Source organism: Epinephelus lanceolatus, chromosome 16 (genome assembly GCF_041903045.1).
Source record: "Epinephelus lanceolatus isolate andai-2023 chromosome 16, ASM4190304v1, whole genome shotgun sequence".
Classification (NCBI taxonomy): Eukaryota; Metazoa; Chordata; class Actinopteri; order Perciformes; family Serranidae; genus Epinephelus; species Epinephelus lanceolatus.
The window spans coordinates 2412064-2438611 of NC_135749.1; the positions used below are offsets into that span (position 1 = coordinate 2412064).

A 26548-nucleotide genomic window follows, 5' to 3' on the forward strand; every position below is an offset into this window, starting at 1 on the left:
GGAGGCGCTGCTCTCCTTGCATACTTGTCTTTGCATCTTAGTTGTTCATGTAACCGACGGGACAGGAGCGACACAGGTCGTCTTGTTTTATCATCCAGTCTTATGAGCTGGGGGGAGGGGGGGGGGAGATGATCAGACACTTTGGATTCTTTTATTACAGGGCTACTTATTCAGGACTTCTTTCAGGGATCATTTTGCAGATGATTTCCCTTAAATTTATATTTTTTACTCATCAATAAATTCATCCAATCAGCATAAGTCAGTAAAGCTAGAGGGAGAGCCTGCGAGGCACCGATCATCTCGACCAGTCCTACGGTGACCTGAGCTAATTCTGATTCTATCTATTTTGGCATCGCTTCGCACACTCCTCATGACACACAAACTCCACAGAGCCACAAAGAGACAAGGGTTGATGCGTAAGCCAAAAACTAACTAGCCTAAAAACATGAAAGGACACTACTGTACCCTAGTTTCCTCCCCGAGCGAAGCCCTCTAATGAGAATAAATCATGCAGCCTCTACAGCGGTCTGAGTATTGTCTCAGCAACAACATTCAGGAGGTTCACTTTAACTCATATTTCAAAATGCACAGCAAGTATTCCTTTAATCCTGTGCAAATATCAACTGAACAGTCTTTTTTTTTGTCTCTCTTAAATAACAAAGTATAGAGGTAGACTTTTCTTCTTTGTAAAACTTCACGGACTAAAACCTCTGCTCGGTGACTATGAGTACATTCATAAAGAGCTAAATGAGGTAGGTATGGAGCAGAGGATAAAAAGTGAAAAAATCCCTGAGATGGATACTTAAGGAGAGCTGGCAGAGAGAACTCAGAGCCGCTGAGGAGGAGGAAGGGAAATATGGCTCTTTTTCTACTGATTATCAATTTGTAGAGGTCCCCTTTGTCACACACACCACAGAGATCTGATTGGGAGGGTATCGATGTAAATAAAAAAATCTATAGTTTTAATTTCCCTTCACTTCAGCGTGTTCTCAATCCTCTCTGAGCTCGCCTCCTGTTGTGTCTGTTGATTCATTCTCTCGCCTCCATTTCCTTCATCGAGAAAACTGCAAAAGGCCAAACAGAGGGAGAGAATGCAAAAATAAACTTTTTCTTTTTTTTTTTAGAACTTGAGGATGCGATTATTTCCAAAGTCAACAACCACAATGACTCCGTCAGGCGTCACAGCCACACCGGAGGGGCGATCCATCTGTCCAAAGCTGCTCCCCTGTGTGCCAAATTTGCATAAGAAGTTTCCATTGGGCTCGAACACCTGGACTCTGTGGTTGCGGGAGTCGGCCACGATGATGCGGTTCTCCTGGTCCACGGCGACGCCCTGGGGGCGCAGAAACTGCCCGTTCCCGGTGCCCTCGGAGCCCAGGAAGCGGGCCGACTGGCAGTCCGGCCGGATGACCAGGAGCCTGTGGTTGTTGAAGTCGGTCACCACCAGGTGGTCTTCGTGGTTAAAGGCCACTCCTCTGGGAGAGTCAAAGTGTTTCCACAGGGCCCCCTCGAAGCCGTATTTGTTTAGGAAAGAGCCGTCAGGGGCGAAGAGCTGCACGCGGTGGTTCCTGGTGTCGGAGACCAGGATCTTACCCTCAGAGTTGACAGCCACATCCCAGGGATAGTTGAACTGCCCGTTCTTTGTACCCTTTTCCCCAAACTTCAGCAGGAACTGGCCCTCAAAAGTAAACACCTGTCAGAGAAAGCAAATGTCTCAGGGCCCAACGTGTTTACATGTGCAGCACAGAGAGAGCAAAAGGAGCTGAGTGTTTACACGTGTACGTGTGGTTACAGGATTTTAGAAGCTAACATGCTGCTTTACTTTTTGCTCTCGCAACTTTCTTTTAGACTTGGACGACAGAATTCCAACAATTATGCCAAAACGTAGTGAGTAGAAATGTGTTGACTTTCATACCTGCACACGGTGATTGTCCTTATCAGCCACAATGATTCGTCTCTGACTGTCACACGCGACCCCCGCTGGACGATCAAACTGACCAGGCCGAGAACCCAGAGAGCCAAACTTATGGTGGAAGGCACCGCAAGGCTTGAATATCTGGAGAGTGAAGGAGCAAAACTTTTTTTATTTCATTTACTTATTCAATCATTTATTTTATTTTTTATTTCATTTATTTCTTTTTAAAATTTAATTTAGTTTTTTTTTTCAATTTATTTATTTATTTAATTTTTATTTAATTTAGTTTTTTTTTTCAATTTATTTATCAAATTATTTATTTTATTTTATTAGACATTTTATTTTATTTATTTTTTTCGAGACACATATTCCTTCTACCCCTCTTGTGAGGTGTGTGTCACTGCTGTTTGTGTGTATCAGGAGGGACGTTGGGGGAAATATGCCTGATGCACTTTTAACATTATGCTCTGTAAACATTTCAGCACCAAAATCAACAGTGTGAAGTTTGCATGAGCTGGTGAGTGGATGATTAATGACATAAAACCACTCTGGCTGTAATTCAAGTTTATGCATGTGTGGTCTTTTGGTAGTGAGACTGAAACTAAGGTTAGAGGACAGAAACAAAAGGAGACGCTCTGAGAGTCCTGAATGCAGAAAATCTTTTACATTTTCTTTCCACATTAAATGACTTCATTTTTATCATTTCCTTGAGCTGTTACTAACAATGATGTGTCAAAGTGTCCAAGAGGAGAAGTAAAGTGTAAAGTATCCTGCTCACCACACATGTGACGGTGTGACTGCAGAGACTAAGACACGGCGCTCTTACCTGTATGCGGTTGTTGCTGCGATCAGCCACCACAACATATCCCTCCTTGTCCACGCTGATGCCCCAGGGACGACACAGCTGACCGTCTCCCTCCCCCTCACACCCGAAAGACGACACCTGGGAGCCCAGGGAGCCGTAGCTCCGCCCTGACTTGACCATCACCTTGAAGGGGCTGCCCTGGATGTGCTGGTTACACACCAGCACCGACACCAGGTGCTCCCCCTCGCATTTGGGCAGGTAGCTGACGGTGTACGAGCCGTTCTGGTGGTCCGTTACGTCCGCTGCAGACAGGTTGCCGTCTGCGACCGACATGACTATTGCAGACACCGTGTCCCCGCCTGAGAGACGTGGCTCGCCGTCATGGTCATATCCGATCACAGTGAAGGAGGCGGGCTTGCCACGAAGCGCACTTTTCAGACCCTCACCGTGGGCTTTGGTGACTGGGGCGAAGGCTCCGCTGCTGATGAGGCCCATGGACTGGATGGCGATGTACAGAGCCTGCGGGGACAGATTGTGTGTTTAATGATTTGTAAACCCATCACCAATGTTCAGCACCTCTCCTAAAACTACTAACATTAAATCAGGCTGTGTAAACACACAGCAATACTTTGATGACGTTAACACCCACACAGACTTTAGCTTTGTGACCCCTGACCTCCAGGGTCTCAGTGCCTACCTGGTCTGGAGGGGTGAACATGAAGCGGTCGTCCTCCTGCACCTGCAGCAGGCCCCTCAGAGCCTTGAGCTCATGGATCTGGGTGAGCATTCGCTCCCTGGCCAGCAGCACGTCCAGGTGGCGGCCTTCATCCAGCACCTGGCTGACGGCAGCGATGGTGCTGTCCAACTTGGTCAGACTCTGGTGCAGTTTCTCCACCTGCAGGTACAGAGACTTGGCCTTCACCTGACGGATCTTCTCCACCTGAAAGGAGACGGAACGTTGAACAGCACAGAATGCACATGACAGATGTTGTGATATGTTTTATGTTGTAACACATATTTAATCACCACGAGGAATGTTGGCAGCTAAAACACAGACGCTGTTCCCATGGTGACACAACGACATGAACTATATACAAATTAGAGCACTCCAATTCAATGACACGACAAAACTAGGTATCAAAAACCCCTCACAGGTTGATGTACGACCTTGTTCAGGCCTTTACTCACTTAGTCATTAAATCCACATTCCTGATTTTTGGGTAGGAATAATGTGAAGCATTCCCAACCATACATTATTCTACCAAAGAAAAATTCTGCCCACTTTGTCATGCTACTTCCTTTCCCCTTTCAGATGGAGGAATGTTCAAGTCTGACACAAATTCAAGCATGTCCAAAGCCTACATTTCCTCAATCAGACATTCACATAGAAACTCCAGTCGAACTTTAAAATGCTCCCCATCTTTCGTACATTCTGGGTTGTGCTCTACTGTGAAATCCCATTCAAATGAAATATTCAGACTTGTTTGGAGCACGGTAAAAACGCCCTTCTCAGGTTTTTACATTGGTTTGTATTGGACAGAATGTTCACAGTGTAGAGAGCTTCTTAAACGTTTCGCTTTAACTCGCTGTCACTCCCACAGTTTTAATTCTACATATATCATTTTTGGTCAAAATTAGGGATGGACAATGTTGGATTTTTAGCCAGTTTGCTGATATATAACAACTTATTTGGCTGATAACCTGAACCATTATTGATATATCCACTTTTCCCCCACCTAATTTTAGTGATCATCAAGTCTCTTCTGTGGTGGGATTAACATCATATTATACATGTATACTCTTCTCCTGACGGCCCACCAGCAGATGGAGACATGAAATACTTTTCAATGTATGTAATATTCATTCATTGTGCAAATAAAGAAAATGCATGTTGGGCGAATCCAACATTGTCGCTATGGAAGCAATCTGAATTACACATTTGGCACAGTGAGCCTGAAAGCAGGAGGAACTCCACTAACTGTCACACATTAATGGTTTTACTCAACATTCAGAGCCATCACTGCAGTGCAGCGTCAGCTTTTCAACATGCACCATTCATACCTGCAATTTCTTCAGAAACTGCACTCTGTAGTTTTTTATTAAAAATCTCACTGTGTATATATTTTTATGAAAGCACTACAGTATCGTCATAATATTGAAATCGAGATATCTGGTCACAAATACTGTGATATTTTCTTTGCAAGTGAAACTGAATGTGGGATTTAACAAGTGTGCTGGTGCCTCCATATCACTGACTGTTACCAACAAGTCTGCCCACAGGATGGCAGCAATGTGCTGACCACACCACGTCTGTCAGATATTCAGGAAGAAGCAGCAGCAGCACTGAATGACATGCAGCTGGCTGCCTGCATGGAATTTTGATTGGGCATCAGTGTGTGAGTGTTCACCACTCCGTTAGAGTGCAGGTTAACTGAAGGCACATGAGGTAACAGGTCAGATATTATAAAAATGTATTTAAAGATGGACCGCACAGGTAGAAATGCTCACGACGACGCAGGCCTCGTGTGTGGGCTCTGCGTAGAGCTGACACACATGTATGAATCCTCCTTAGAGTACTGTCCATGATGGATCTATGGTGTTTTTGGTGGAAAACTTGTTCTTTTTATCTGTTGCAAGCGACTGCTGCAAGTTCATTTCTATTTCCCTCAACAGTGTAACAGAAGACAACAAGATGACAACGCGAAACACTGTACACACAGTTTACTATTCAAAGAGATATCAAGACCTGAGGCTGAGAGAACTGAAAAGAGCACTACACTATTACTGAGGTGATTTATTCAGCACTGACCGTCACTTAACCATGACACATTTCTGTTACTGTTAGAAGCCAGATTAAGTTACAGTACAGTCAGTGAGAATGAAGCATTAGAGAGGCTGGCAGAACCTGAGAAGCACAGACTGGGCTCTTACTTACCGTCACCTAACAAAAAGACTATAACACAATAGCCTGACTGCCTCTGTGGTCAGAGGGACTCTGAAAGAAACAAAGAGTCCCAAGGACAGAGGTCTTTTGTTGATCCTTGGCATAAGTGGAGCTGCAATTTGCATCTGTGAGACTAGAGTTACACTTTATAGTCGCTGAGGACAAAGACTCCAGTTAGGCTTTCTAATGGACACACATCAAGTTTTAGTTCGTCAGTTGGAAACACTCATTGACAGAGTTGGTTTGTATTTCACAGAGTGAAAACCTGAAAGTCAGAGAGGAGGAGACCTGGACGATCTTTGATCCAACGACTACTGAAGCCCTGTTTCCACCAGACAGTTCAGTTCAGTTCAGTTCAGTTCCCTTTTCTTTCCGTCTCCACTGAAAAGTTGTGGATGGTACCAACAGAAGCGTTCTTTAGCATCCCCATGTTTGGTCCCCCCTCTGTTGGGGTACCTAGCACACAGATCTGGTACTAAAAGGTGGAGCTGTGAACACTGCAGTCTGATTGGTCAGTAGAGGACGGTCACTCTGCTCAGGGCTGAGTTGTGTCTGGTTTTGAGGCTCATGTAACCACTGTTCATACTGTGGAGAGTTTTATTAGTAAACTGTAACTATAAAATGAAAGGATGTTTTGCTGCCTCTCACAGCAGCTGGAGTCTGAGAAAAAATAACTTCATTCACTGGGCCGACTGCCGGCAACTTTTAAGGTGGAACGTTAACTTGTAATGTTACTCAATGCATGAGTTGATGACGTGAATCCATCAGCACACCTTAAATTTCACTGTGACAACTTTGACCATCACTTTAGTTTTTATATGACACACACTTTTAGTAATGACTTTAAAAATATAGATTAATTTGGAGCGGATTATGTGAAGGTCATATATTCTAATCCTCACTTCCTGTGGGCTACAGCAACACTAAACCCCTGAGCTTGCCTGAGAAGGACTAAATGCACAAAGCTGCTATTTTTAAATATCCCATGGAGAGAGACTCTCACTGCAGCCTGTTCTATTTTGTTGTGAAAATGTGGGCGTGCAGCCTCATTCTGTGGACGATTAACCAGGTGCAGACTTCCATCTGTGTCACCGCTGATGAGGAAATACAGCGAGTGCTGGACGGAGCAGTGAGTGACAACAACCCCGCCCACATTTAAGAGGACTGTCTGAACACACCGAGGGTCTAGGTACCATGTCTGAAGGCTTACTGCTGGCTCCTATACGACTCAGCTCAGCTCCTGTGCTACAATTTCATAACATATACGAGACACACCCAAACTCACCAAGGGCTTTAAAGTCAAATGTTTAACCTGTGAGTCACATTGTAGTGCTCCCGCTGTCATTTAACAGCCATGAATCTGTCTGGTTCAGTGCCGCAGTGCTGAGTCACCTCCCAGATTCAGTTTCTGTGTTCCTGTCAGCACTGGTGGTCATCACACCGACTCACGGTACAGGTAGCACGAGCTGCGTTGTTTCCTATACCTCGTATGATTCAACTTGTAAGCTATCTGCACCTGAGGCGAGGACGGCAGAGGAGCAGAGCAGCATACTGATGCAACACGCCACCAGAGCAGCACTTTAACTAGGCTGAAATGACCAAGGTGTCATCTTTAAATTACTCTGTTTGTTTGATCAACAGTCCACATGACTAAATGACTAATCCATTGTTGGAGATTAATTTTCTGACCAACTGTTTTAGCCCTATTCAACAGGGATAAACCCTTCCACCACACAAAGAAACAGTACACACCAATAACAAAAGGAAAAACAGAGCAGCGGAGAGTCAGCCTCCTACCTGCTCTACAAGCTCCAAAGGACGATCAGACACAGCACCTTCCTTCTCTACATGCCCCCAGGTACTCCTTGAAATTCTTAACAACATTTCTTTAAAAACAGGAAGCTTACTCACACACCAAAACTGAACTGTCTACCAGCTCATCACATCGTTACCAAGCAGCAATATCCAGCTGAATAATGAATCCAACATGAAGTACTAAAAACTGCCGTTCCTCTAATGTCGACTTGAGGCTGGCTCCAAAAAAATAAAGCATGGGGAGAAAATGGAGAAACACACACGATGGTAAACAAAACATTGTCACTAGGGCTGCCCCCTGAACGTTTGTCGACTAGAAAGGTCATTAGTCTGCAAGATTCTATTGGTCGCTTAGCCGCAGAAAAAAAAAGTGTCTTGTCAAAATAAATCCAATCCTATATGACTGGAACATGTGTGACTTTAATGTGAAAGGACAGACACAGGAAGTGTCCACGCTCAGCAGTCAGACAGGAGTCAGGTTAATTTCCAGGGCTGGTACCTGCGGTTATTCCACAGGCTAGTTAATAACATGTCGGGCAGGAAATCCAAAGTGTGGGATCATTTTGAGAAGGTGAAGGACGAACCCAAGGTGATATGTGAACTCATCTTCAGATTCATGGAAGGTTATCTGTGGAAGGTTCCTGTAAGAATTTCGGCACACACAACAAGATTCCACAACTTTTCCCACAACTTTAAATAATTTCTACTACTTCAGTGACATTTCCAGGCCTGGAAAATTTGATTGTGACATTCCATGACCACATGAACGTGGTAAACCTGTATATCAGAAATAACCACTGTAACATTTTCCTTGGCATCACTGCTGCATTCTCGATTTACGAACCTGTTTTCCCGTCTGTCAGTGGCGTCAAATTTGACACGGTCAAAAAATCCAAACACACACAAAAAAGCGTACCCATCTGCTGCGAGTTCATGGCCTATATTTTCTCAGGTTTTCCTGTGTTTAAAAACCTGCATACACACACTACTTTTGGTGGAGAAGAGGTAAATGAAGGGTTAATGCGGGCAGCAGCTCACCTTCCACAGTAGTTCACACTCTCTCTCCTCCAGCGCTTTCTTGTGTCTGAGCACGAGGGCCTTCACTTCAGTCTGCACCACCTTGGCTTTGATCTCCACCTGCTCCGCCATGGCCTGGACCTTCTCCATGCTCAGCTGGGGAAACAAAACAAAGTCACGTGATCTTAATGATGCGCCATAACATCCTGTCACCATATTGGCAATCAGCTGAAGCACAGAATTTTACTTTAATAATAATAACGGACCAAACAGTGAGACAGAGACAAAGACGCTACGGTTAGCACTCACAGTGCAGTGTGACAAAGGACAGGAGTGTCTAAAAACACATCACTTCCTGTTGGGTTTTATGACTCACATGGGATACAGATGAGCCCCAGCTGCAGGATGCAGAGGAGCAGGAAACATTAAAAGAGAGGACACTGTGTGTGACATCTTCCTGGCAAAAATCTGTTTGGTTTTTTTGTCCGGAATTGTCCTGTGTCAAAAAATAAATACGACCTCGCATTTTGCCAATCATGTTTGCACACCAAGTCTGAAACTTTTGTCTGTTATTAAAATGTTCAGATCAGGTTTTTCTGCATTTTTTTTTTTTTTTGCATCCGTCAGCCTTTAGAGACGTTTGACCAAGAATCAGTGAAGAAGATGAGGCGGTGGGACACAGCTGGTTTGAGACAGAGCAAGACAGAACTTGGAGAGCTCACGTTGAACAGGTCAGATAGTTCATCATATTCAGGTGATGATGATGAAGAGGAGGAGGATGTGGACCGCACACAGAGTGTGGAGGACAGCTCCGCCCCTTCATGCAGCTGTGGTGCCAAATGAAACACAGGGGGGCAGTGATGAATTGTGAGTTTTCACAACGAACAGATCAATAAATTGGAATCAGTGAGCATGTTTTCTGTGCAGAACAATTTTTTTCCCGATGACGAATCTGAAAAAAATGCCTCTGTTTGCAAAGGCCTTAACACCTGCTCAGTGTTTGTGATCTATGCCTGTCTCACGTTCAGCGGCTCCTTTAGAGGGGAAAAGGAAACATGGGTCAGGAATAGGAAGTCACTTCACACCACACAAAGTGAGGCAACTTCCTGTTGGGCTGAACCCCTACTCAGCCCTGTTATTCAAAGTCAGCATCATGAAAATGAAAAACACTACATTTGAAACAGTTTTCCCCTCACAGTGCGGCACTAAACCATCTCATTATTATGATGATATTTTATTATTCAAATCTTTCTTTTAATTATCTTAATCCTTATCATTTAAATCTGCATGTTAGTCTAATTTTAGACTGTATTTTATTCAGGTGTAGTTCAGCATGATTTTTTATGTTAAAAGAAACTGTGATGACGTGATAATGTTTCCTTAAACCACAGTATTTAAAATAAAAGTGTAGATATTTTTATATAAAAATGTTTAAACACCCAGACACACAGAGTAGCATGCAAAGATGTAACTGTACTGAACATGAATCTGTTTCCCTGCTGCCTCTCACCACACTGATTATAACCAGGTTTCTGTGCAGTGACACGAGGACACAAGGTTTCTTCATTACCTTTATCACAGGCACTGACACTGTTAGGCATAAACTTAAAGGCTGTAACTTTTACAACCCACAATTTGGGCTAAATGCGAATTTCCCTCTTTGTCTCCGTCCCTTCCCCCGCAGCGTTTTATCTGGCTTTTCCTCTGGCGTTTTCTCTGGGAGGTCACAGGGTGAGCCGGACCTCACAGGGACGCAGGGGAGGTGGGATAAGGCCGTCTTTGTGATATTGGCCGCAGGGATCAAAGGTCACCTAAACCTCTACAGGTCATGATCTGCAACCCCTGTCTTGAGACACATACCGCCCACCCCCCACTGCACCCCTGCAAGAACAAAGCCTGGCAGTAGGGCCTTTTTCTCTTTCGCCCCCGGAGAGGGAACAGCAGGGAGCGAATCCTGGAGGAATCAGGAGTGTTATCGTGTCATGGTGAGGAAGGAGGCAGGGTGAAACATAGAGTTGTGTCTGTGTAGTCCTGTAAAATGCTCATTTGCCTTCTCTGTGTGTCATTCTATTATCAGCTGTTTTTTCCATTTCTTCTGGACAACATCAGCTTTTTTAAGAGGGGTATCAAATCCATACACTACAGTGTGATGCAATAGGGCCACCTACAGCAGGATTTATACTTCTGCATCAAATCGATGCTTTACGTACGGCGTAGGCTCTGTGTCAATGCAAAGCCTACGCTGCAATCTGACGTGCACCTCCCCAGAAATGTAACTCCACAGTGTCACAGTGACGCAGACCTCCTGTCTGTCTCTGTAAGCTGAAACCATTTCCCTCAGTGGAAACAAAGCTTTGATTTACTTTAATTTCACAGATAAGAAACAATAAATTGTGAAGACAATAAAGCCTCCACTAAAATAGCATTTTAAGTCTTGTGTGTGATTTATCCTGGCTTCATATGAGCAGAGCAAATCTCTGCTAGCTGCTAGGCTAATTTATACAATGTAAAATGCCATAGGCTTGTGCTAATAATGTTAGCATGTTGTATTTGTTTGGAAAATGTGTCCAGATACAGACAAGTGTTTGTCTGTGAATGCTGCGAGTTATAGTGAAGCTGATTTGTGTTTGAAACTGTCTCTATTAAGCCATGTTTAATGTGTGTTTACTGTGTGTTTAATGTGTGTTTTGAATCATCTAAACTTTACAGCACTTACAGCACTTGAAGTAGGGCACGAAAACTCTGCAGAGTGATGCACAATATTGTATATTCTTGGCACAAGACAGCCTATAAACATACTAATATATGAACATTTAAATCAAAGCCTCCTTGTTTTCTTGTTGACACATTGGTCCTCTGACTACAACACAGAGAACTAAATAACAGTGATTTGGCGTGCAGACTGAGAGCCACTGAGAAAGTCTGTTTTTTCCTGATCTTTGACTCAAAGTTGGGGGAGTTGATGCTACTGCACGACCGTGTTTTGGTGGTGATGGCCAGAGTAGCATGCATTCCAGCATTTCTATTCAAGTGAATTATTGATGAGTCACCCTCATGCATGAATCATACATCAGTAACAGCACACTTTAATGCATGAGCCATGATCCAGGATGATAAAAGTACAGAAAAATAGAAATGTGTGGAGAAAATAGCACATTGTCCATTTCTTTACAGTCACGCTCTCCCTCGCCCCCGTTTGCGCCACACCCTGGTGCTCTGCTTCTTGCTCTCATAATCTTCCTCTCAGTCTCTGTGGCTCCATCTTCTCTCTTCCCCTCCGCATTCCCAGAGGAGCACAGCTTGGAGCACAAAGAGGGTCAAACGGACCAATCAAAGCGCAGAGGGAAGGAGCTCTGGCCAACCAGAAGGTCATACGCATGGGGTCAGAGGTCAGGGGAGATAATGGGTGAAATTTCCTACCTCTGGCGACAGGAGCGTGTGTGTGTGTGTGTGTTTATATATTATCTGGCGTCAGCATTTACTGCCATGGTGACCTGAGACAAAACAGGCAAACACACACCAAACACCACGACGCAGTGCCAGATGGCAGGCGGTGTTTCTGTGCAGTGTGACTCAGCTGCACAGATGCAGGTGATTCTCATTAAACACTACTGGAGATGGGGATTTGACCGTTGGTGATGAAGAGTAGGAGTGTTATGTGGTGCCTTGTTTTACACCTACACGTGGTGTTTGGCGTCTAACTGAGCACATCCATGTTGTGATATCTTGGAACTCGAAGAACACCCAGAGTGACATAAGTACCATCCATTAAGGTACAGAGTGCGCCCCAGTCACACAGAGGTCAAGCTCTGCTGAGAGATAGCACATGCCAGCATCATGTTTCAGGAGTCTTTACCTTCACTGCCCCACCCTGCAGGCACACTACACAACACAAGTGTGTGTGACCGATCACTGGTTCTCTTTTAGCTGTGCTTTCAACACATGACTCACAGACCATCTGGAGCAAACACTCCTGTGCACCTCAGTATAAATAACCTTAGTGATCACTGAACATCAGATCACATTTTAAATTTGTCCATAAACATACGTGTACTTGATGTTTTGTGCTAATGTTAGCAACATGCTAACATGCTAAACATGGAGAGCACATTAAACATTACTGCTAAACATCACGCAGTCCCTTCTTTATGCTGCCTTTGTATTTTTACACAGAACCAAAGGACAGCAGCGTCACTCTGCTCCAGTGTGTGATTTGAGACATGCCTGCATCGCAGAAGCAAAAGACATGACGGGCATAACGTGTAACACAGCAGTGTCAGTCCCACGCTTGCATGGCTGCAAGTCTCATTGGCATTGCTGGGCCAATGAGACTTGCAGCCAATTGTTCCGAATGGACACTCGCCCAATTGCAGCGAAAAATCCCCTGCAGCTCGAAATATTTTCCCCATAGACCAGTGGTTCCCAGTTGGTCCAGATTACTCCTCAGTCATTTGTTCAAGGTCCTCACAGTTTAATAAATTCAGTGTCATACTTCCGATTGGCTATGTCATCAAGTTAGTTTGCCGTCTCTGTTTAGTAGCTGTCCGTTGGTCACTCAAAATCCATGGACGGGAGAAAAATACAAAATGGCGATTGTTTGGTCTGTGACGTAATAGGTCAACAGGAAAAAGGTCCAATACTAACAAGCTGAAAGGGGGCATATCTCCACCTATTGTAGAGGAGTCGCACATACTTGGCTCAATAAATGGATTCCCCTCCCGTGCTTGTATACTGGGACAAGGACAGTAGGCCAGTTAGATGTCCTCGTCCAGCTGGGACTGGAGCTACACTTCACTGTGCAGGTAATCGCACTGAGTGTGTCTCCAAAACTTTGCCTGTCTTTCTTCGTGCAAGTAGAGCACAAAGACAGATGCAGACGCCTTTTGTCTAAAGGTGCGGAAACACCAAACCGACATCAAAGAACTAGCGGCGACGAAAGCCAACTGTTGCGTCGTCTACGTCGCCTCACGTCGCCTCACGTCGCCCTGTGTCAGTTGCATTTGAACACACTACACGGACTACATCCGACAGCCAAGTAGCACGTACGTTCTGCGCCTGCATGAGAGAGAGCGGAGTGAGAGAGTGGTACATCCTGTCAGCCGAGGGGTTTCCTATCTGTGCAGCCGAGCACCACAGCACCTCCACGGACTATTACATCTAGACGGTCCCGGTGTTTCCTCCGCAGGCTCCACTTCACTCAGCTGCCCGATAAACCCGCTGCTTCTTCCCACTTTAACCTGAATAACAAACCAGGGCTCGGTGCTCCGGTTGGATCCAAACGCTCACCGACGGCCCGACTTTGACCGACCATTCGCTTGGTGTGTAAGGACCTTAAGAGAAAATGATATGACTGGGCTGAAAATGATGATGGTGTTAAAGAGTAACGTGGCTCCTTTGAGAAGCCTGTGGTCAAAAAAGAGAGACAGAGAATGGCGGAGGATGAGCTCAGAGCAGACGGGTGTTCGGATCTTGGTGATCAGAGTGCAGAAGAAATTAGCAGTGAAGGTACCAAAAGGGAGCAAATGTTCTGTGAAGGTTTCAGTTTGTCCATGATAAACACTGCAGCTGATTAAGACCCAAGTCAGTATGACTATAAATATATACACAAGCATGTGCACTGTGCATGTCTGAGTCAAGAACTGAGTACACTTTAATATCTGTTTATTCACCGTAAGAATTATCACGATAAATGTACTGTAATTTTATAACAAGGTAACGATATATATGACAGTCCTGCAGTAGAGTCAGACCTGTGAAATCTCTAATAGACACAATTCTACTGTCGCACAGTATCATGTGTTTTCCTCACATCATGCAGCTCTATGTGTGAGTGAGAGTAAAGGCGAGGGAGCATGTGAGTGGATGAGTGAGTGAGTGAGTGAACGGGGGAGGGCAAAGTGATCCACTTCTTAAAAAGAGGAGGGGAGTTTTCCTTTCTCTGAAATCCTTTAAATACCTCATCTACCCTCCCCCATCCTCCTCTCCACTCCTCCTCCTCCCCTCTGACCTCCGGCCCTGCCCCCGGCAGACCTCACCCCGTGCGACCTGCCCCCTCTCAGGAGCAGCTGGACACCTCTAACCTCAGGCTTCCCAGCAGCCCCGCGCTGGTCACTTCTCTCGGCCGCTCTGTGCCAAGGGACGCTGGAAAAGCCACAGCTGCTCTCCTCAGCCTCTCCGGGAGATGGATGAGCGTGGACATGTGTGGTTTGACCTTCATAAGGATTGTCTTATTGTCAGACCTTGAAGAATCATGAGAAGAGCTCTCAGCTTTGTTTAGTTAAGACTCAAATCAGGTTGACCTATTTGCATCCTGTGGAGATACACCACCATCTCCTCTTGATTCAATTAGAAGAACCTCTGGTCATCTTCTCTTTAATAAATTATATTCCCATTTTTCACATTTTACAACACAAACACAAGTATTGTTTTATTTCATGTTTGCCTCAGTACTGCTGCCTTGCTTCGAGCTCCAAGAGGCCGAACAAGCAAACAAAAAAACCCTTGAGGATGTTTTCCTTTGTGAGAAAGTGTGTCTGTCAGTGTTCCTGTCTCACCTGCACTGCCTGACGTCCCTGCTGTGCGTCTGCCAGCAGCTGGATGGTGATGGCCCTGCAGTCCTGCACAGCATCTTGTAGATAAACAAAGGTGTGGCCGATGTGACGGCCCACGCTGCACTCCCTACAGATAGGCACCGAGCAGGATTCACAGAAGAACAGAAACACCTGGAAAACAGACAGACAGACAGACGGATCAGTTCTGTGTTCCACATGATACAAACTGAATCAGCACCTGCTCTCAGGGCCGTGGAACAAAAGATAAAACGAGTACAGACCACAGATCCGACTGGACTCATTAAAGCTTTACTTTAAACTTTGAGATGTGAGATGCGTCTCCAACTGACCGATCATTTTTTACTCTCATTATCTCTCAGACTGACACTGGAGAAACTCAAAAGTTTTGAGTCACACTTAAATGTCTTTGTTAAATGACATACTTTGTTTTAACACTTTGTTTAGTTCCATATAAACATGTTTGAAGCCTTAATTTTAACAGCGTGCATGGGACGAGTCAGTTTAGTGTTTAAGGGAGAGTTCATCCCAAATTCAAAAACACATATTTTTCTTCTTGACTGCAGAGCTATATATCAGTCTAGATAGATTTAGTGTGAGCTGCTGATGCTGAGTCGTCGCAGATATCAGCTGTAGAGACGTCTGACTTCTCTCCAATATAATGGAACTAGATGGCACTGGGCTTGTGGTGGTCAAAGTGCCAAAAAATACATTTGAAAAACTCAGCACAGTGTTGTGAGCAGTTTCATGTAGAAACTATTTTTCTTCGACCAAAATCATCACCACACAGAAGTAAGCGTGCAAGGTAACCTAAAGTACAAACACATTTCAGGCAATTTGCTTTAATCCTTAAAATGTACAGACTTGTTCCTAAATCTCAAATTAAAGCCTTATCTTTTTAAATAAGGGGATTAACTGTGCGGGCGTTAAAGTGTCATTTAGGATCCTTCATGCTGCAGGCCTGTGTACTGTGTCTAACTGAAAGGAGTCAACGCAAACAAACACACTGAAGGGACGTTTCTAGAAGCTGTTTGTTTAGCAGCTTGAGACACAACATTTAATAAAGGTGGTTACCTTAAGAAACAGTAACACCTGTGTGAAACACTTCAGTTACTGCACTTGTTCAGCCTTTATTACCTCCGCCAAGGAGGTTATGTTTCGCCGGCATTGGTCTGTTTGTCTGTTTGTTGTCTGCAAAATAACTCAAAAAGTTCTGAACGGATTCTGATAAAATTTTCAGGAAAGGTTGATAATGGGACGAGGAACAGATGATAAAATTTTGGTGATCGGTTGAAGCGAAGTGGATAAAATAATAAAATGGCTGGAAATCCGAGCTGCTTGGCGGAGGTCTGCGCTCTCCAAGTGCTTTTCTAGTTTCCTTATGATAAGCTTTTTTTAATCACATATCTATGCAGTAGAGTAGATCCACTGAGCCTGAGTGCGTTTGTTACAACGACCTGCTTTATAATCACCTATTTACGTACAATTTCACCTTGACGTTGTCCTTGGTGCCCGCTGAGTCTTGCTAACAAGCACTTTGAAGTTAGTAATAAGGGTGAGTCCTACTCATCCTCAAAAAACAGCAATGTCTTTTCCCAGATATCGTGACCCAGTTATTCGAGATAATCCACAGACCTCGCTGTGAGCAGTTTCATGTAGGAACCATTTTCTTTCTACTGAACTACACCCTCTAACCGTATCACCGCCCAAAGGGGAGCATGCATCTACTGCTAGCTCACCTAGCACCACCGAGCTAGCTACCAATACAGCTCAGCTGAGGACGACGCCATAAAAATTTACATCATGTGCTGTCACGAGCACGAGCCTGTAGTAGATGAGTAGAGGAGACATGGAGACAGAGGACAGATGTGACGTTTTAACATGTGTGAGACCCATCCATCCTCCATCCCCAGGAGGTTTAAAAAGCTGTAAGTAGCAGTTAGCAGCTAGCTTAAAGAAGAACTGTGAAAATGTTCACAAATTGGGCGGACTGAGGTCTGGAAGCTCCGTAAGCAGGATTTAAACATCTGCATCAAATCAACACCATACCCTACGCAACAGCCTGACGTGCACGTCCCCAGAAATGTAACTACACATCTGTCTCTGTAAGCTGAAACCATTTCCCTCAGTGGAAACAAAGCTTTGATTTACTTTAATTTCACAGATAAGAAACAATAAATTGTGAAGACAATAAAGCCTCCACTAAAATAGCATTTTAAGTCTTGTGTGTGATTTATCCTGGCTTCATATGAGCAGAGCAAATCTCTGCTAGCTGCTAGGCTAATTTATACAATGTAAAATGCCACAGGCTTGTGCTAATAACGTTAGCATGTTGTATTTGTGGGGAAAATGTGTCCAGATAAAGACAAGTGTTTGTCTGTGAATGCTGCGAGTTATAGTGAAGCTGATTTGTGTTTGAAATTGTCTCTATTAAGCCATGTTTAATGTGTGTTTAATGTGTGTTTAATGTGTGTTTTGAATCAACTAAACTTTACAGCACTTCACAGAAACCCCACCGCCGACTAGTGTTTTGGAGGTGTAACTGCAGAGTGACACAGACACACCACGACATGTGTAAATGCTCACAACGGCGTAGGCCACGTGTGTAGGCTAAGCATAAATCCAAGTATGAATCTGCCTTTACCCTCTGAGCAGAGGTTAAGATCAGCCGTCATATAACAGGGACATTAAATAATCATTATTTACATGTTGTTTCATTGTTTTTCTTTACAAAGCGCTGCCGACGTAAATGTAACATGTCACACTCGAGGTTGGTGCTCTTGTGTTACATGTCACGGCTCTGTTGCTCCTGAGATGCCAGCACGCTGTCTAACCTCACACACAGGAACGCCATTAAGTTAGCGTTGCTTGATTCAGTGTATAAACACAAAAGTGGCGTGAAGAGGAGACGGTGTTTTGGCGTCGCGGCCTTACAGAGCGCTCTGTGTGTAAAGAGGACTTTGGATGGAGGACGACTCAGCTCTATGAAAGCTGAAGAGTTTTACTGTAGTGGGTCATGAAAGGCTGAGTGAAATGAGACTGGCAGGATGACTACATTAATCAAAGTGTCACCCCCCCTACACACACACACACACACACACACACACACACACACACTAAGCTAATTAATGAGAAAAGACCATGAATGATAAACAAGTCATCCATATGCATGTGTACCCAGGGAGGCTCATACAGGCCTTGACACCCCAGAGAGTTTCTCTCCTCCAAAACACAGAGGCAGAAGCAGCTGAGGGACAAAAGGCCCCAAAACTAAATCAATACTCATTCTCAACTACCTTTAAACATCTGTGGAGGACGACCATAAAGAGAGGTCACGGTTTTAACTCATTACTGTAACTACTTCACAACAGAGTCGTTTGTTGAGATTTCTGCTTAAACATTTTAAATTTTAGAAGCTAAATGTACAGTTTTCATCATAAAGATGAATTATTAACCTTCTGTCCTGACTTTTCGTAGACACTTCATAGACACTGTTGTTTCAGCAGAGATGATAAATGAAGTAAAATCAGCAGTGATGGACAAAAAACAGTCCCTCAGGATAAGAAGGAGGAAAGTCATTTAACCTCTGCTGCTAAAAGTGAAGCTTTGCTTTAAACCTGCTGTCTGTTGCTGATTGTTTGTAATGGAAGGCTAATTAAATATGCACTAGCCATCATATCCCAGAGAGACACCAGATTAATGGCCTCCAATAGCAGGAGACCTGAGTGGAGGGGGAGGGGCCTGAAATCAATCCATCAATAATGGCTGTTCCCCCGGGGAGCGGCATAATCAAATGAGACACACACACCTCCCCCTTTATCTGACTTCCTCCTCCTCCTCCTTAAGCTCCTCTACGATCCCTTTCTTCTTGTCCTCTTCTCGCTGTTGCTCCTTCTGCTGAGCCCTGTCCTCTGCTACAGTCTCTGCACCGCTCCGTCACTCAGTGCTCTCCCCTCCTGTCCCAGTCCACCCCCTCGTCCACATCTCCTGAATTCCAAGGGGACGGGGACACACAAAAGCAAGGAATGCAGCTGGGCTGGAGCGCAGGAGGAAGGTGGAGACAGATGATGATGGACACAGGGCTCAGGGACAGGCAGATTGATGGCGTGAGGTTGGGATAGATTCTGGTGAGCGATGGAGGCACAGTATCTACAGGACCCAGATCATCAAATGAAGCTGTTCCAGTATTGACCGTCACATGACAAGTGGTTTAATGGACTATAAATTCAGTGTGGTGATAAGAAAGCAGCTCGTGATGAGAGAAAGCTGACGCACTTACTCGTTCAGAGAGAGGAGCCTGATTCAGTCTTAAAAAACAAAATATCCATGTTAACCACGACTGTGTCCCCGCCACCGTACATGTTCTACTCATAATAAAAACGTATTTTTTTCTGATCAATCAATCCTAAGTCCTGGCCCCTTTATTAAATGTCCAAAAAATATTATGAAAATGTACGAAAAAATGGTGATAGAATGTCCGACAATTATTATGAAAATGTCTGAAAAAAATGTTGTCATTATGTCTGGAAAATATTCTGAAAATGTCACCAAAAAAAAAAAGTGATTGAGATTGTGAATGAGATTTCTACGACAAAATCTGATAAATGGTTTGAAAAATATAATAAAAATGTTGTGTAAAACAAAAAAAAAAAGATATTGAAATAAGCATGCTAAAATGTTTCTTAAAATATGTCAGATATGATATCAAAACCATAAATATGACCTACAAATCTATTTCTTTTTAGAGTCAGGATTTGTGTTTGTGGAAACAAACAACAGATTATTGAAAACACTGGAGTCCTGACGACACACAGCTGCAGGAGGCTTCAGATATATTTAATAAATGAAAATAAATATCTGTTGCTGATGTGCCATCAACAGCCCCACAGTCCTCAAGGAGAAACACACTCCTCATACACACACACGGTTGTAGATTACATAACACAGCAGCCTCTTGGAATGCCAGTCAATATTATTGACCCACACAGGATACTGGCTCTTCCCAGAGGTCTTCATGGAAGGATGCTGTTCCCTCTCCGCTCGCCTCTGTCTTTATCTGCCTCGCATGAAAACCTCTCATTCACGAGCTGTGAGCCATTTGCAAAAAATGCACGACACACAAGCCGAATTCTTTGCAGGCGAGGAATACAGCTGCTCCGTTACACGTGGTACCAGAACAGGCCAGGAATTTCACAGCCATGCTACTCAGTGGACACGCCGGATACCCTCACACATGCCAGAACACACCAGAAGCTTCCAGCGTGCATGTGACGCAGACATGTGAAAAACAAGTTAAAAAGAGGTGAAACAGGCGTGGTGTCATGCTAACAAAGTTGTAAATTCCACAGAGAGAAGCCTGCAGGGGAAGCTTTCAGGCAGAGGTGACTCCCCTCCACATTTTGTCCAGTACACATTAACACGTCGCACTGACAGAATCTACGAGGAGGAGCGCATGTTGATGTGCTTGCAAAATGCACAACAAAACACATCCATACAAAGTGCAGAGTAAAGCTGATGTGTGTTGAGTGTTTTGGCTGCTGGGGAGGGGCCGGAGCAAACATGCCATCACCAGCTATAAAGCTCTGAGCAGCAGGGCTCGGCCATGCCGGGGGAAGTGAGTTATTGTATTTCATTAGTGCACCGGATGTTTCTCATTCTCCCTCTCTGCCCATTACGCTCCTCCGTTGTGAATATACACACTCACACATGTTGGGGTGTTTGAAAATGTCTCATCGTAAACCAAAGAGAAACCTCTGGAAGAACTGACGGACTATTCCTGCCAGAGTTTTGTTTTTGCTGCCACTGAAAATCATTCAGATAAAGCTGAAGCAACATATGTTGATTAATCGATTAGAAAAGAGATCTATAACAGTTTCTATAAACTATTTGATCTATTTTACATCTTTGGGTTTTGGGAGTGTTGGTAAAGACGTCACCTTGAGCACTGGGAAGCTATGGAGGGCATTTACACCATTTTACAGACGAACATGTAACATGAAAGGTTAAATCAATAATAAAAAACAACTGTTAGCTGTAGCCAAAGATTCAAATTTAAAGCAAAGCCCCAGCCAAGGGGGTCTAATCTGGGAATTTGTACTATTTGCGGAGGTCATCTGTTTTCCTAAACCTGTGCCAATCTGCCTTGTCCCTAATTTGCTAAGTATAAATTGCACCGCTAATGACCTACCACCAAACACACAGGTCATGGAACAACACTGATCCACTGCGAACCGGCAGCTACCATCAATTTTAAGGTGAACTGTTTTCCTGCATGTTGCAAATGCATGAGTTGCTGTTGTGAATCAATCAACACACCCTGAATGTCAATGTGACAACTTAAGCCATGCCATTAGCTTCTCTTGTCTCAGGAAGCAGATCATCTACTCTGCAGTTGGTTACTTAGCTACAGAAAATACTACGGAGGTGGTGAAAAGTCAAACCAGAGATTTCTTTGTTTGGACAAATGACAAGGTGAAACTGTTACTGAAAATAACACATGAGTATAAGGAGATAGGGAAACTTTACAAAGTCAATGTGTCAACATATCTGAGCTGCACTGAGCAGTATCCATCACTGGAGGAAGTCAGGACAATGGGAAAGATGTGTCAACATAAGAAGAATGAAATCATGAAAAGGTATGTTGGCCTAGTTTTACTGTTTGACTTGACAAGCTGTGACTGAAGGACACATTCAGAAAGTGAACGTGGGTGTCTGCGTCATTGTTTTCAAAAGTCTCTGTTCCTGCTCGTCCAGACTAAAACACAACCTGGAGTTTTCAGACTAAAATTGCATTTCAAAAGTCTCCATTTTGGGAATTCCCTAACGCTGCAGTGGTGTGGATGCTGGGTGTAAAAGCAGAAATACTTTTTAGAACAAGAACATACTAGTACGGATAAAGCTGTAGCCTAATACTGACTATGCACCAGTAAGCCAAGCACTGAAAAGTACTAGTCATGGATTAGTTACTTCAGTAATTTGAGTAATTCATCTCTGCTTAACACCACACTGAACTCATTAACAAATGATGGAAAGTACTTTTAAACTGCAAAGTAACAGAAACACACAGGACATGAACATTAGGATTTATTTCTATGTGGTAACATACTGATGCACATTCACATTCCAGTGTAGCCGGTTACCAAAATACTGAAATCTTGAGGCAAACAACATGAGAATGAAAGCATGATGGCCTCATGCTCTCACAGTGGGCAGGCAGCAGGAGGATCAGCCCCCTTTCCTTCTCCCTCCCTTCTCGGGACTGGGAACTGGGGGAGAGGGCACGAGCTCAACTAGCCAGTAAAATCACTCGGTGCAGCACTCGCTGCCTGCGTGCACAGCCGAGTGGGGGGAAGGGACACGGGCCATGTAATGTCACACTGTGGTGCCAGAAAAACCAGGGCTGCTCTGAGAACTGTGAGAGCACGTTCTCTCAAAGAACTTCACCGTGTTTCATTGACAGTGAGGCGCTCAGAGCGTCTGCAGCGGTCACGTCCAAACACCATCTCTCAACAGCTTCCATCTTACTCGATACCCTGACTGTCACATGCCAGAGAATGTATTTCACATGTCGCATGTTTTGCATTGCCTTTCAGATTCATGACTTGAAACTCGATATTCAACCTGAGAGGAATGGATTCTTTCATAGGAAGTAAAATCACGTGAAAATAAAAGTAATTGATAAAGACAACAGAACGTTACTGTGAATCTCTAAAGGCCAGGTGCAAAAGCTTTACTGAACGTTATTTTGTGTGGATCTTTCTCAAATTGAGATTTCATGTGATTCATCTGTTAAAGCCCAGACACACCAGATCGACATTAGAGAACCAGTGCCAATGAAGGCCGACTGGATCGCCTCACATCGCCTCACATCGCCTGTGTCTCGGCCAAAAAATTGGACTTTGAATGTATGGTCTGCGCCTGTGTGGAAGGAAATAATTCTCAGAAGATGGCGATAGTTCATTATCGTCATCCCAAAAGGTAACCAGAAGAGCCACCATGATGCTAGTTAGCCAGTTAGCACATTGACAACAAAAACCCAGTGTTGAAAGAACGGAGCATATTTACCATGTGCAACACAACAACAACACAAACCATCACCCAACGTCTCTGCTAAAGAGCTCATCTGACCTTATGTAACAAGTTTGATTTGGTCTCACTCCCTTTTAACTTTAGCTCTTTGTTTACTTTCCTCACATTCGTTTCTCTTCTCGTGCGCTCAGCTGAACTGCAAAACAGAGTCATCTCATTCACTGACATGCTGCGCCAACACTGATTCAACATGCTGAATTAGCTGAAAAAAAGGCCAGCAAGGGCAGACGGTGCAGGACACACCGCAAAGACTAGGGCAACATGCGCTCACTGACGGCCCAACATTGAACGCTACCTGTCAGCTTGGTGTGTGAGGGCCTTTAAGCACCACTTTAATCAGGCCATCACCAATGTTCAGGCATAAAACAGCAGTGGACCATTTTATAAGTATAAGTATTAAGTATTTACAGATCATGCAGTCAGCGACACATTCTGCAGTAAACAAGAAAGATGTGAGTTTATGTTTTGACTCTGTTTCCAGCAGCAGTGTGCGGCAGCTCCATTTCGTAGGATGTGATGTGTTAAAAAAAAAAAAAAACTGAGCAAAGCAAAATTATTCTTTTTACCCAGAAAAAAAAAATCAATTTCTAGGAAAAGTGAAACAATAAATCCATTTAAAACATCTTTTTATAGGGAAATTTTTCAAAGTTCAAATAGAAACCTGCAGCTACAAACACATTTTCAGATAATTTGCTTGAATCCTTAAAATGTACGGGCATTTTCTTAAGTCTGTTTTTTTAGAGATAAGGGGATTAACTGTGGGTGTGTAAGTGTTTTTTACAATGCCTTACGCTGCAGGCCTGTGTACTCTGTCTCTGACTGCCAGGAGGTGTCAACTCAAACAAACACACTGAGGGGATGTGCATGGGAGCCAGTGATGGATGTCGGCGTGTTTAGAGACTGAAGGCAAAAACATTTAATAAAGGTGGTTTCCTTCTGTGAGACAGTAAAATCTTGTGTACAGTTACTGCTCCCAATCAATAAATCAGTTTTATTTATAAAGCCCAATATCACAAATCACAGTTTGCCTCACAGGGCTTTACAGCATACGACATCCCTCTGTCCTTATGACCCTCACAGCTGATCAGGAAAAACTCCCCAAAAAACCCTTTAACGGGGAAAACAATGGTAGAAAGCTCAGGAAGAGCAACTGAGGAGGGATCCCTCTTCCAGGACGGACAGACGTGCAATAGATGTCGTACAGAACAGATCAACATAATAAATTAACAGTAATCCGTATGACACAATGAGACAGAGAGAGAGAGAGAGAGAGAGAGAGAAAGACAGAGAGAGAGAGAGATGCAGGACAGACGGTAATGACAGTAGCTTACAACAACATTAATGAAAGTAATAATATTATAATTAATAATAATATATTAATATCTGACAGTATACATGTGTGACAATAGTCATATGTGTATAATAACAGTAGAAGTATGACTAATGACTAATGATGGCAGCAGCAGCAGGAGGCATCTGGCAGGACCACGGCAGCAGCACAACCACACACGTCACACTATCCAAAGCTCTGCAGCCTTTGTTTCCTTATGTTAAGCTTTATCTTTTATCACTCGTCTATCCAAAGTAGATTAACTGAGCCTGAGTGCACTTATTACAACAGCCTACTTTATAACCACTTTATTATGTGTAATCTTACATAAACCGTGTCACTGCCCAGAGGGGAGCGTGCATCTACAGCTAGCTCACCTAGCGCCACTGAGCTAGCTAGCATTATAGCTCAGCTGAGGAGGAAGCCATTTATGTTTACATCTCGCACAAGTCTCTCATCATGAGTAGATGCACTCTTCCTTCTGTGCAGTGTAATTCAGTGGCACAAACACAGTTCCTACATGAAATTGCTCACAACAAGCTCTGTGGATTATTAGAGTAACCAGGTCATGAGACATTGCTGTTGAGTTTTCCAAATGTATTTTTTGGCACTGTGAGCACCACAAGCTGAGTGTCATCTGGTTCTAGTATATTTGAGAGCATCTCTATGGCCGATATCTCCAACACTTGGCGACTTACACCCAAATATCTAGACTGATAATTAGCTCTATAGGACAGAGGAAAAATATTTATTTTTGATTTGGGGGTGAACTGTCTCTATAACTTTTTTCAGACAATAAAACTTCTTTTAATAATTCGAAAACTGTGCGCACAAAATGTGTTCAGTAACAAAACATATTTCACGCTGAGAATAAGATGAAAAATGTGGGATCTCTTTTTACTGTAACAAAATAATGTCAATAATTTTCAAATCAGCAAATGCTGTTTTTTTTTCCTTTGAGGAAACTGAACATCAGACGGATTTAACTTTGCTTTCAAGTCCTGTAAGAGACATATATCCCAGGTGGAGTCATGTCAGGTAAGACTGCCGAGCATTTCAGAGATCTGAACACGTAACTCTGAGTCTTTGACGCACCTCGTTCCAGCACATCAGGCAGAAGCAGGTGACGGCACCAGTGATCACTCTGTGGAGCATTAGGCAGATTGAGAATGTTCAACAACCAACTGTCTTGTCTGAGTTTTTATCCATCTCTTCAACATTCTGCATTTGTTCCAGTTCAGGTTGGGAATTAGGAAAAGAGAGAAAGATTAGTTGTTATGAAGGGGCCAAACAGACAGCACTGGCCCTAAGCCAGTCTGGTATGTCCAGGCTGGATAATCTGAGGAATAACCAATCCCAGCATTCCCAGCAATCCCAGGAGCACCATCTGCCAGACAAAGCTCCTTTTATGGAGCTCACCACAGACACCTACTCTAATCTTTTCCAAACACCTTCCACATCTTGCTCAAATGTAGTTTTCCCCTGCTTCTCTCTGTTCCCTCCATCACTCTTTTCTCATTGCTATTTTCCTTCTTCCTCCACCGCTGCCCCGCCCTCTCGTGGCGGCAACCCCTGTTGGCTTGTTGCCACGGACAGAACACGCACACGGACATGCCTGCCGATGTTTTGAAACTCTGCCAGATACGACGGGGGGGCGGTGGCTGTAAGCCAGCGATCTGATTGGATGGCCCGACAGTGGAGAAGGAAAACAAACCACAGTCAGCTGGCCTCCTTAGCCAGCGAGCATGTGACTGACTGTCGTGTGTTTAATACTTCAGCAGTAAAAAAAAAAGAGAGCAAAGGAAGTGAAAGGGTGGGGGAGATGGGAAGAGATATGAATCAAGGGACAGAGAAAAAGGAGTTGAACAACAATGAGGACTGAAGAAGAGAAAGAGGAGAAACAGGGGGGGGGGGGGGGGGGGGGGGTAGTGCTTGAAGCAAACAAGACATGAAATGAAGAAGCTGTATAACTGGAGCGTGGAGCAGCTGAGACGTAACAAATGTGCGCCTGTATACAGTCACAAACCAGCTATTCTTAGTCACTGTGACATTAGAGATAACAAAC

General features: G+C 43.9%; 1 protein-coding gene across 1 annotated transcript in view; it reads right to left on the reverse strand.

Annotated features, from left to right (window-relative positions):
• Positions 1-675: 675 nt before the first annotated feature.
• Positions 676-26548, reverse strand: part of trim71 (tripartite motif containing 71, E3 ubiquitin protein ligase) — a 38484-nt gene continuing 12611 nt past the window's right edge. The window contains exons 2-7 of the mRNA XM_033636857.2: positions 15051-15218; positions 8518-8652; positions 3418-3660; positions 2742-3239; positions 1916-2056; positions 676-1693 (exon numbers count right to left, since the gene is read on the reverse strand). Of these exons, the coding sequence (XP_033492748.1) occupies positions 1121-1693; positions 1916-2056; positions 2742-3239; positions 3418-3660; positions 8518-8652; positions 15051-15218 (1758 nt within the window). The 3' untranslated portion in view covers positions 676-1120. The remainder of the gene's footprint in view (positions 1694-1915; positions 2057-2741; positions 3240-3417; positions 3661-8517; positions 8653-15050; positions 15219-26548) is intronic.